A 13,366-nucleotide genomic window follows, 5' to 3' on the forward strand; every position below is an offset into this window, starting at 1 on the left:
AAGTTCACAGGAAAATAAGAAAAAAAACTCACTTTCACTCCAGTGTGTAGTCTGCGTGCCAGGACACACACACCAGGAACTCAACACGGCATATCTCCCCTCTAAAATTAGGCAAAAGCAGACAAAACTCAGATATTTCAGTTAAACGACTAGCATAAAGCACCATAAACTTTGTTTTCACCCATAAGTGTAATAAATCACCACTTTCGCTGCCCCGCCGTTCAGTCTTTCCCTCAGAGTGATGGAGAGATGACACACTAAACACGTTTTAACAGTCTACAAAAATCTTCAGCAATACAGAATCATCACTCATCTGCTGGCGCCAATGACTATTTTTGCGTTAAATTAACGTTTACAGGGATATTTTCCTCTATACGGACAAAGAGACACACCTTAGTGGTCCAGTGTTTTGCAGTTGTTTTATTTAGTCTCAGTTTCATGTCCTAGGACCTCCATGCTCTTGAGGGTTTAGCCCTGCGCTGCTCTTAAAGGGACAGTGTTACCTTAGTTGGAACAAACAACTTTTACACTATTTATGCCTCAGTTCTTATCAAATCAGGCTATCAACACCCTGTAAAAAGTCTCTAATTCACCCGGCTACATATATATATGTACATATATATTTGGTTGGTTTATGTGTCCCTGGTCACAGTAGGACCAACATCCATTTTCTAAACTCAGGTTAGATGAACATTGTGGCACTATGAGGTATAAAAATCAAATTTATCACACTGCTTTTCATACATGAAACACCTCTAGAGATGTCAGAACCTAATTTACTTTTTCACTGTTGAAACCATACACTGTTTATGATAGAAGGCGTCTTTGAGTTTTCTGGCTTTACACTTCCCCACCCTTCCTTCCTACTTTGGGTACTTCGTATGCAGGTGTTGTATCAATGCCATCAATAGCAGTGGAACTTTTTACTTGAACAATTTCCATATGAATTTTAAAGATCCATAAAATTGCCAAAAACTCACCCTAAAAGTAAATATCTTGTCAAAAACATACCAAAACTTAATATCGTCAAAAGCCCATAATAGAATTTAACTGAACTTTGAAACCCTTTTCAAAGGCTTCCTTATTTAACATCTCTTCACCAAGAACATGCATATGCAGCACTCCTGGTTTCACTACTTTCTGAACATCACGTTTCACATGCGCACAGCAAGAACTTGTTCTTAGAATGGCTGTCAGTGACAAATGCACTAAAACTTATGAAAAGACATGCAAATAGACGAAACAGGCAAATTTTAAGAAAACAAACACTTTAAACAGCCTTACTAGAAAGAAGCCAAATATTCTTTAATATTCATCAATTTATTATTTTATTTTGTTTAGACAGAATTCAACAGTGAGTTCTTCAAATGTCAAAAGATAACCAATGCAATTAAATTATTTATTTTAACAAATGGTACAACATACCGAAAGTTGCTTTTACAGTTTCCAGATGAAGTTTGTAATCTTCAGTCTTGGAGTTCAACAGTTCATTACGCTGACCTGCTCTTCTCCCTGTAAAATTTTATGTTTGCCCCCACCCTCTTGAAAAATTTACTTTCGTCATGCGCAAGCCATCCCCCTCTCACCATCTTTGGGTTTTGTGCAGTCGGCCCGCCTTATTCTCTCTCTCGTCACGAAACTCTGGTTTCTCTTTGAGGTTTATTCTATGTGACCATAGGCCCAAACCATCACACCAGCTCAGAAAAAAATAATCCTTAAAGGTGCATAAAGTCAAAGTGTCAGCTACAGTGCACTCTGCAAAACCACGCAACATATGCTAATAATGTGCAGAGTAAGGTTCCACTTCCCTTTTTACAGGTTCTCACGTTGCCTTCTTGCCTCTGTTACAGCATTGTTAAGAGTTAATCTGTTAACAGAGCAATAAATCCACAGACTAAGGCTGGATATGCGTCATATGATGATTTGTTGGAAATTATTACCTAATGTAAGAGCAAATCAACAAGGCCCATGCGGGTCTCACCACATTCCCCAACTCTGATTGCAGGTAACTCTGGACTAATGCGAGACAGAAAGCAATGGATTGACACTGACTGTTGATTAAATGTTGAATTTACAATAGAATTAATTGACTGTACTAATTACCAGGAAGCAAAGCCAAAGCTCAGTGATATATTTTAATTTCTTATTTAGGTTTAAGCCACTACAAGGACTGTTCACGTTGTGTTCATTTCAGAGGTCCCTGTGGACAAAAGTGGTACCCCACCACATACATTGCCATTATTCTTTTTGCCCCTGCCCCTCAGACAACCTGGGTCACTGTGTCAAAAGCAGACCAATGGCATATCTGGACTTAATCTGGTGAGAATTAGGTATAAATAAATAATTAAATCTAAAATATAGACGTGTATTTTAAGATATTGGGTGTCAAGCAAGAACATTTTCGTGTTCTTATCTTAAATTTAATTTACTTTTTTTCATATGAAGGGCTTGTATGAACATGTCACGTCAGACTCTGCAAACACTGATAACTTCAGGTAACTGTGCAAACGATTCACCTGTGCATATCTGAGTGCATTAGAATTGTAAATTAGCCTAAATAGTGGTTAGATAATATCATATAGGGCTACACTTCCCGCCACATATGTCAGGAAATGTTCATTCATGAAAATGGCATCAAAGAGTGAAAAAAAGAATGTTTCAAGTTTGGAGTTTGACGTCCTGCTGTCAGAGATCCACAAGGGAAAATGTGATTTTAACAGCGTCGACAGTGGAATTAAAGAAGCTGATAAAGCAAAGAAACAGGAAACTCAAGTGCTGTTAATGCAGGGATACCTGAGGGACTGTCACTGAGATAAAGAAGAAATGTCTTGATGTGAAAGTGATCACCCTGCCAGGGGCAATGGATGACTCCAGTGGGATGAGAGGGTCAAGGGAAAGTTTCCATCACGGAGACAGAGGACAGAATAAATGAGGATGTTCCCATGAACAGTGACTTCATAAGATTCAGGAGAAATTAGTAAAAAACTTTCCTTTGGGTAACAGCGGACTAACTGGACATAACTGTTTGCATCTGAAAGAAAATTATAATTACAAGAAATTTGGTGAATGCGACGAGTTCTCCTAAATCTCTCATACGCACCACTTAAGAACAAATCTGTTTGTACGAATGGTTCTTGCATGAGGCCCATTGTCTGTAGTTTGCATGTGAAATAGCTCGTCATTGTTTTTGCACCCCTGGACTCCCACTTTTTGTATCGCCTTAAGTCCCTTTTATATTTTGTCTTGATACCTTTTATGTTCAATGTAAAGCACAAACCACATCCAGTCTGGACTCCAGCTTTGCTGCTCTCTGAGCTACTTTGACTAAAATCTGAGAGTTGTGACACTGAGTCGCTCCTTTGTTTTCGCTTTCTCAGACAACTTTTATGGTTTATTGTGTTTGCTTGGCTTATCTAATCTGCTTGGACTTGTAAATATTTGACATCAAAGTATGTTACCTGGACAGGGTCTATAAACTCCATATCTGGCAGTCAGTATTTATGATTATGATTGCCACAAAATTGAAAATGAAACTGCAATGCTGCTAATTAATCATTAATTGTGATGCTATAGTAACAAGGGCTGAAACTCTGTAGCTTGTCTAACTTTGGCCTGGACCCACAAAAAATGAATAGCAAATGTCTTAAGTCTTTTTAGGTGTTATCATAGTGACTTTTTTGCTTTTCATGTGTCATTTAAAGCCATTTAGTCTGTATAGACTTATACAGAGTCAGCCTGTCATTTTATGGGTGAATGTTATGAAGGAAAAATGTTTTAATTTTCATCCATGGCTTTCTGATTGTGAAATAAAAGGGGAGCAGAGGAAATCCTAGGCATGATGGTTTCCTCTGATTGATTTATCTGCCGGTCTCGAGGGAAGGTATTAAATGGGTGAGAAAATAGTGTGATTTGCCTGAGAAAAAAATACTTTGTTTTTCTCACGTGTGTGAGCAAAGAACTGCAACGGATAGAATGTGCACTGATCAGATTGTCATGTCACACACCCCTGATGTGATGCCCCATGTAATTTCCAGAAGGGAGACATTGTTTAGTATTTGTATCACAGTATTCCCATCGATTGTCTGGTCTGTTAAACCTCTCAGTGATTATTACTGTACTGTACTTGGTACAGGAGCAAAGTCCAAGTGTCAACATGAAAGCTCACAATAAATTGTTTATGACCATATTTTTTCTGTACCATTTCATCCAACCTTTAGCTTTACCTAGTTTCCTTTATAGATAATGTGGCAGGTGGTTTGTTGGTACGGACAGAAGAAAAGTCAGTGATCTGGTGTCTTTGAATGAGCACCATTTGCCTTTCCTCCACTTTCACCGTTTCACCGAAATTGTCTTGTGATACCAAGAATTTTGAGATCTTGTCACCTACAGATTGAGTACTCCTGCTAGTAAACCAGCACCACTTACATTTTTTTTTTTAAGGACGCACATTAGCAGAAACGATACTCTGCCTCTTTTGTCCTCAGTAGTTGCCACACAAAATGGCCATCCTAAATGATTGGTTCAGCAATGGATTTTCTTAAACTCGCTGTTTGTTTCCACTCAGTTTTAGCAACAAAAAGCTGAGAGACTGTCCTCAGTCTCTGCTGAGTGAAGCGTTTAGAGACTGACTTGAAAGCCCAGAAAAGGAAGAGGCTCTGTTAGCTAAGTCCACATGTTGAAGTTTTGATATAATATTTCTGTCTTCTGGTACAAGAACTACAGGTATGACTATGCACTCGCTGGTACTTGGCCCATACATAGGGCTTGATGAATATTGACTCATCACTGTGGTCTGAGGAGCCCGTATGTTTTGGGGGGCGGGTGTTCAAGTGGAAATGAAGGGCACTCTTGTCATAATTTTTTTTTATAAGTCTTCAGTTACGTATGATATGACGAAACTTTATTTATATAATAGCACATACTTTATATGTATTTATTTCAGTATACACTTGTAGATGTTTAATACTCAGAGGTTTATGCAAAATTATCAATTCACATGATAATGGTCTTTAGCATTCACTATTTATATATTTATGATAAAAACATCTGCACTGAGTACTTTTCTTTTAATACTTTAAGTACAATTTCCTGATTATACTTTTCACTTAAACATTTTCAATGCAGGACTGTTACCTACTTGTAGAGTCATTTTACAGTGTGATCTTAGTAGTTTTACTTCAGTAAAGGATCTGAATACTCCCCCAACACTGCTCAAATAGACTCTCTCCTCTTCTGTATCTTATACACAGAGTGAATACTGCGTATAATGATTGACACAGTCACTATAGTAGCTCTGTCCAGCTGAACCTTTCAGATATCCAGTTATGACTCCATAAGCTGTTAACCACATGGATTCATTTTTATTTATTTGTTTCAGTTGCCTGACAAAGGAACTAACTTCTACTGGAGTTTATTTGTTGCGATGACAGAATTTTACTTGAGACTAGCTTGTGAAAATTAATGGCGCACTATTGCTTAAATTAGTCAGACTGAATTGAGATGTTTTAATGGTAGTTTAATTTCACATCAGTGGCTGTTACGTGCCACAGTGTCTGTGTGGTGCTGTACTCACCTGTGCCCAGGTTCTGCCCCTCCCCACTTGCAGGTTGCAGTGATTGGTATCAGGTGCAGCTGCTCTGCAATCAGGACCTGGAGCTTAAAAGCCCGGAGAGTGCAGCCAGTTAGGGCCAGTGGGCCATTCGGAGGGCGGAAGTCTGCATTTCAGGGCCAGTGGACCATACGGCAGCCTGAGGTCTGCATTTTGATAGACTAGTCATTTGTGTGTGTCTTGCTAGCCTCATCAGCTAGCAAGATACTCGTTTGGGCGCCCCATGTGCCTTGTGAGCTTCACCAGCTTACAAGGGCACTCGTTGTCTTTGTCCTTGTCCATGTGTTCTTGTTAGCCTCCCTGGCTAGCGTGGACACTCGCTGTCTTGTGTGTATTTGTCGTTTAATTTAGTAGGTTAAGTTAACCCTTTTGTTCAATTTAACTTAATTTGACACAATTTGTTAATAAAGGAACCTTTGTTTACATTCTTGTCTCAGTTTTCCTTCCTGTCTTTTTCTCCTGGTTAAATTTATTTATTGTTACACCCCTCATCCCCTAACCCAACAGTGGCAAATAATGCAGAGGCTCGGGGCAAAACACTATTGTTACCTGACTGGTTATCCCTGATAACAGCTGCAGGTCAGGGAGATAAAACATGGATCATGCTGCTCTGTAGTGTGCTTGATTTGCGTGATCATGTCTAGAATGGAACCCCAGGTCAAAGATCTCATGAGAGTGATCGTACACATGAGAAAAAAGCAACAAGACTGCAACAAGAATAACTAATGTCCAAATCTTGTGAGAGTTGCATAAATCAAGACTTTCCTTCAAGAACAATTTGCATCCTGAAGGGAAGTCCAAGGGTGAGGGGCAGGGCCTCTGTGGTCTCTCAGAATTAATTGAAATACACTTGTTGGGCCTCATTTTGTTCATATTTGTTACTGAAGTTGTACTCAGACACAGAGAATGAACAGACTGGACAAATGTCTTTCCAAGATTAGTATTTATTGTAGGCATAAAGTCGGAGTTCCTGAGAACGGGTGTTGTAAGCATAATCTCTGAGGCACAGGTGTGATGATAAATTAGGTTGACATTTTTTAAGTAGCCCATCATAGGTGAATCCATAAAACTGCTGATCACACCTGACAGAGAAGGAAGGCCAGCCCACCTTCTGATCCAAAATGCAATGATCGGTGCCATGTAGGTTGTCAGTAAGAAATCTAAGAGCTGCTTTATTCATACATGAGTGGCTGAATATGGATTTGGAGAATTAACTCTACAGACTGTGGCAGAGAGCAGAGCGAGGCAGCTGTAGCTCCAATTCATCAAACAGAAAGTGGCCCCATCTAGTTGCACAACTTAGTACTAACACATTCCTGAGAACTGGGACAAATCATGTCCTACCAAAGAAAAACTTTTAAAATTGTTAGTACCAGCACTCTAATTCCAATTTCTTTGTGAAAAATATTTTTTTAAGGATTTATGTAATGCATGTAAAATGGTTAGCTTTACCTTGAGAACCCCTGTCTCACTTCTTGGTTAAAAAAGGCTGGAATGCTGCTCGTGCACTGGTAAACTTTCTGTTTTTCAACAAATTCATTAATATTGCTCATGTGTATCTCAGCCATAACATGTTTGACTCTGTAGACTTTCTTAATCAAACCTAAACAAGAATTATGGTGTATTTTGATTAGCATTAAGAGAACCAGTAGCAGCTTTAAAAAGTAGCTGCTCACTATAATTGAAGAGTAAAAATCAAAACCCTCTAAAAATGTACTTTTGTCCAAATTCTCAAGAATGAGAAGAAGAATGTACTACAGCCAAACCTCAAAACACTGTCAGACTGCCTCAAAGATGTTCCTCATCTCTTAAATTGTTTTAAACATATTTTATTGATTTCACACTAATTTGATGCTTTTAAAAAATGTTTTTTTAATTGAATCAGTTTTGGATGATTGATCAAATCTAAACAGTGTAATTGACAGGAGAAATGACCAGAGGGGTAAAGTTTGTACCTCTGTGATGACGACCGGGACTGAAGAATGGGTAGAGTTTCTCAGTGAAGGAACAGTTAGTAAACTCGTGGATAATGTCTGCAGAATCTACATCATAAAAGGAGACTGAACCTTCTTCATAATCCACAAAGACACCCACCTTCTTTGGCTGACATTTTACATTTACATGGGCAGCAAAAGCTTTGCACTTATCTCCCCTCAAATATATAGTCCAGTAGCCATTCTTAGGGCTTGCCATGATCGATCCTTTTCTATTGATCGACTCTGTGACGACACCTAAATCCCAGGAAGTATTCCCTTTAACCTGAACCTCGTAGTAAAATCTTCCTGTGGAGAAACTTTGCCTTCCCAAGACATTGCAAGCAGTATCGAACCTTTTTGGGTTGTCTGGTAGGTTTCGCTTTACCTCACCACAGTAAACTTGTTTCTCGTCATCAGACAAAATGAGGTAGGGATTTGCTGTATCTGGATCTAGAGTAACATCCTTTGCAAATTGCTGGACCCTGTTCAGCTTGGCCTTTGCAATCAGCTTCTCCTTCTCTGTGGTGATTTTTTCCTGCAGTTGATTCACAGCGCTGTCCACATTTCTCCCATAAGATGGCGGAGAAATGGTAACCTCTGTCCAGTTCTTGGTGGTTGGAATAGCACTTGGGGACAAGAAGCCTTGGAGGAAGTTGGGGTGGTCTTCTGTGTGTGAGAGCTGCTCCAACTCATTGCTTCTCTTTGTCAGCTCAGAAATTTCCTGATTCAGCTCTTGAATATATTTATCAGCCTCTTTCTGAGTTGTTTTCTGCTTTTCATCAATGGCTTTGATGAGATCAGTCAGACTTGTCTTAACGGACTGCAGCAGAACAGTAAAGACCTGCTTACTGTCTGCGATATGTCTGTTTGCAGATTTGCTGCTGAGCTTCGCTGAGAGTTCAATTTCCCCGATCTTCATCTGTCTCTCCCGGATCATCCGTTTGATTTTAGCCCCCAGCTCGTCCTTCTGCCTTTCATAATCGCTATTGAGCAGAGCAGAGTGATTGTTCTTGAGGTCTAAAACAAGGCAGAACACAGAAACATCGGGTCAATCTTAGAGAACATCTCTTTGTGATGTCACAGTTCACTAAAGAAGGGGTTTAATTATGAGAAGATGTGAAACCTCTTTTAGATATTCAAATTTTTATGTTCCCTCAACTTACCGTTTTGAGCTGAGCTGGAGTTTTGCAAAAGCTGCACCAGATCATTCCTGCTGATCTTTTCCAAAACTACCAAAGTTAACTTCAGAGCTCCAGGACCTTGATATTTTTGGACCATGAGATCGACTGTGTCCTGCCTTTCTGCCTTCTCCAACCGAGCTGCTGGGATGCCTGGAAAGCCTTTTACGATGTCATCCTGCTTCAGGAACCACTTGAATTTCTTAAAGTCACTTTCTTCTAAGTCCTGCAGGGTATTCCAGAGCTCCTCTGCAAGTTTTGCCATTAATGCACCCTGCTGAAAATAACAGAGGTTTCAGTCAGAAGGATACCACCTCACCAGTACAACTGTTATAAATGTGCATTGATCTGAATCTACTGCTCGATTAAGAGATAACAAGTTGTTCTACATTTCTTTCTTTCTTTGGATCCTTTTACCTGGTGTGAATACAGTCCAGTTACTGACAATCCACACATGAATTCAAGCTGGGTACATTACCTTAAATTACATTCATTTGGCAAATTCTTTTTTTTTTTTTAAACCTATTTACTATGCATTAATTCAAACTGAAAAGGAACAAGATCTGCAAATGCAAATAGCTACTGTAAACACTAGGCAAATTAGCTTGATAAGGCATGCAAAGGTGACTGCAGTGTTTTTGATACATTTTCACACAACAGGAAACAAAGAGTCATTGCGTGTTTTTTTTTTTCTGTGGCGGAAAAAGAAACTGAAAACTCAAGAACCTTTCTTCAAAGTAGCAATAAATATTGACAACAAATATTGAAGCTTAGTTTTGAAGCTCAGTTTTTTGTCCTGTGTAATCTTTCACTTTGTTTTTTGTCTTGTTAGGACTTTTTTGTCTTGATATGTCTTTCACATAGTTTTTGTCTTATGCAATTCTCCTGAGGTAGTTTTACTGAAGTAGTGAGCCTGTTTTGAAAATGTAAGAAATAGAAATTACAGATATTTGTGTTAAAATGCAGGGAGTAAAAGTAAAAAGTAGTCAGAAAAAAAAAATACTCAAGTAAAATACAGATACCTGAAAAATCTACTACAGTAATGAAGTATTTGTACTTAGTTACTTCCCACCTCTGGATGACAAAATACTGCTTTATTTGTTTTGAATAATAAATGGTCTTGCAGTTTTGTAACCAGACTAAATAAGAAGTGCAAAAGAAAAAAAACCATCTCGCTCTGGCAGCATTAAAGTGATTCTGAGGCCTGTTCTGACATGACGGATCTCTTCATGAAAACAGATGTGATGAAATAAGGATAAAAAAAAAGAAAAACTACACTTCACACTAGAAACATTTCATGTTTATCATGTCATACTCATATAACATTACTTGATTATTAATAAATATTTTAAATTAATCACAGTTTTCATATTCTGCCTCACTGTCATAAATTAGTAACAATTAGTAATAAATCAGTCGTTAATTTATTCATCAGACGTGTCTGTTTCCTGAAGGAAGTCTTACCTGTTAAACGTACGCAGATGACTGTAGACAAATCCTCAAACTTTCACCTTCCACACCTACAAAAGTAAAATATCAGACCAAATTACCTCTAGGCTATATAATGAAAAGAAAACAGAGTATGGATGCAGCGCAGATGGAAATATTTGGTGTTAAGCCAGCAGTTCACGGTTGAGTAAATAAGCAGATTAAGATATACTAGATAATTTAAATATACCATCACCGTTCCTGTGGAAAAGATAAAAGGGCAGAGGACCCGCCAGACGCAGGAGGAGCAGGTTGAAACCAAGAGACTAAAGTATAAACTATGACTAAAAACGAGCTTGATAGTAGTCAAAAAACGTAAGAAGCAGGTTAGCAACTGACAGGTGTGACACTGCCTGTTGCCTGGCTACTGACAGGTTTACAGAACAGAAACAGGAAGAAGATTTTGGCTCACACCCATCGGCGTCATAAAAATTAATGAATTGGCATAGGGGATACCGAGAGTGAGTGGTTTTTGGGCCATTCTACCAAATTAGTGCAAACTGCTTTCCCACTACCAAAAAGCAAGCTTAAAAATTTTCATAGCTTTTTTTAAATGATCTTTTTGATGTATTTGAAAGTTATGTTGAAAAAACTACTTAAAAATCTTACTTAAACTATTTATTTTGAATTTGCTTTGTAAATCATGAATCTCTGTTGTCCTGCATTTTCATGTCACACACGAAGTACATGTGTTTCAAAAGTCTTAAGATCAGGCCGTACCTTTTAAGGACCGTCAAAAGATCAGAAAACGTCAAGCATCCACAAGAAATCCTGCACGACTTAAAAAGCTGCTACTAGTCCAAAAACAGCTGGTGAAGGAACGGAAAGGTTTTACACACTGCAGATGTGGAGTTGTACCGAGATACCAGACGGGCTTCTCATTCTCCCACTCAGCTGCATGCTCACACAGAATCAACCCTCTCCCTGCCCCCTCTTTGTCTTTCACCAGCCACGTACACACAAACACATCCCGACCAGCCCGCCCCCGCCCCCCGTCGGACCGTTGTGTCTCCTCCCCCTCAGACACAGACAGTGGTGGCAGATGTACCCACATTCTACACTCAAGTACGTGTTTAAAAAAACGACTGATTCAACTGATTCTTTACTGCAGTAAAAGTGAAAAAGTTCAGGCTCTGAATCGTACTCAGAGTATAAAAGTAAAAAGTCGTCTTCTGAAGGACTGTTTCCGTGCAAAGCTCACTGAACCTCATTTTGTTCTGCGGTTGAGTCCTCTCTCTGTTTCATCTTTTGTTTGTTTTTTACATTGTTTTTGTCTTGGGACATCCTCTTATGTATTGTTGTGCAGTTTTTGTCTCCTTATGTCTGTTACATCATTTCTGTCTTGTTACGTATTATTATGTTGTTTACATCTCATGTATGATAACATTGTTTTCATCCTGTTATATTGTTTTATTTTTTTATATAAAATTGCTCTTGGTAGGACATCCGGGGTGGGTTGTTTTTAACAACATTAGCACGTGGAAAGGTTCTGCATAGACTCCCCAGAGAGGGTTGTTTTGTGGAACCTGCAACATGGTTTTATGAAAGTAAAAAGTAAAGGACACTGAACTGTTGTGTCGTTACTTTTTCTACATCAGTTTCATCTTGTTACGTCTTTTACGTTATTTTCTTCCTGATACGTTGTTTTGTCTTTACTGTTTTCGTGTTGCGTCTTTTGCATTGTTTTCATCTTGTTACGTCTTTTAAGCCAGACTGCACATATTTGAAGCCAGAGTCTGTGCAGTAGGGATCAGCATTGGAGCCACGCTTTCAAACTCAAAAGCTCAATGGTGACCAGAGCTCAGATGTCAATCATGATGTGAAAATCCCCTTTTTATATAACTAATTAAAATCAGCATGATAATAATTACCTAAAATGACAGAAACCATCTTTGGAGAAAAAAAATTACTTGATGTGTACATGGATTTTTATAAGTTTGGCCCAGAGGAAAATATGTATTTTCTGTTCTGTTTCTGTTCCTTTAACTGTTAACTAATCGGAGGTGAGACAGGAAACTTGTCGATATAGAAAGGAAGGAAATTGTGCAGAAATGTTTGCATGATTGTGTTGTAGGTGAGCACAGCTGCCACTAGATGGTGATAAAGAATCATTTCTATGACTTCACCTTTCCTCTAGTGACCATATCATTGTGCTGATGCTGCTGTTTTGCTGCTCATTTGTTTAACTAAAAGATAATACATGTTCTGCAAAAAGAGATTCGTAGTCTGTGATGAGGCTGAAACGATCAGTGTCATGGTTAACAGTTCATAGTTTGAGACTGATTGCTTTCCTCTCCTCCCGTACAATTTAGGGATATTGTGGTATTTGACTCATTTGAGATAAACTCGCCATCGCTGTTGTTTGTTTAGAGATTAGTCATTTCCATGGACGCTTCTCACTGTCAGTGTTCCTAAAACCACACCTGTAGCTGCCAGATCGGCTCGCAGCACCTCTGTTGCAGACAAAAATGGACAGCTTGGATTCTGTCAGGATGGATTCTCAAGATGAGATCTTCTTTAAAACATCAATGGTAAAAAAATTGCTGAATTTTGTTGAAAATTGTTGAAATTTGGAGGTTAGGTTCCGAGACAGCCACGTCCCAATTCAAAGTACCCTACAAATGATGGTTTTATATATATGTTATCTGTATGTATGTTATATGTGTGTTGTTACCTCCTTCAGCTTGTCTGCTTTGAACCGTAGCAAGAAGCACACTGCTTTACTGTTAACGTGGCTCGTAGCTTAGCTGGCAGCTAGCTTTAGCAGTCCAGACCGCCTTGTAGAGACAGACCAGGTGTGAGGCGTTTAGGTTTCATTCACAAAACAGGGGTTTTAGTCTCCTCTTCGGCAGCAAACACAATACACTGCCTGCTCTGCTGCAACCCAGAACTTATTTGAACACTTATGCTGACTACAATCACTCACCCCAAGAGATTAGACCTGCTTCCTGCAACAACTCTCCATGAGCTACGTCATACACGCACAGGGTTTCCCACACACCTGCCCTCTTAAAGGGGAAGGCTGAGCTGATAACAGCGTGTAACATGAAGGAACTACAACTCTTTTTTTTGTTGCAGCTCTGTGCTGAGCAATGATAACAGACTACCTTGATACC

At 39.0% G+C, this 13,366-nt stretch overlaps 1 protein-coding gene across 1 annotated transcript; it reads right to left on the minus strand.

Annotated features, from left to right (window-relative positions):
• Positions 1–7,452: 7,452 nt before the first annotated feature.
• Positions 7,453–13,359, minus strand: LOC146307048 (uncharacterized). The gene is made up of 4 exons (XM_084711465.1): positions 12,925–13,359; positions 10,227–10,282; positions 8,748–9,036; positions 7,453–8,601 (listed from the first exon to the last, which is right to left on the minus strand). The coding sequence occupies exons 3-4, from the start codon at positions 9,025–9,027 to the stop codon at positions 7,514–7,516; spliced, it is 1,368 nt and encodes a 455-aa protein (XP_084567591.1). The 5' UTR covers positions 9,028–9,036; positions 10,227–10,282; positions 12,925–13,359; the 3' UTR covers positions 7,453–7,513.
• Positions 13,360–13,366: the final 7 nt, after the last annotated feature.

This window comes from Lutjanus erythropterus, chromosome 22 (assembly GCF_056507025.1).
Source record: "Lutjanus erythropterus isolate fLutEry1 chromosome 22, fLutEry1.hap2, whole genome shotgun sequence".
NCBI lineage: Eukaryota > Metazoa > Chordata > Actinopteri > Lutjaniformes > Lutjanidae > Lutjanus > Lutjanus erythropterus.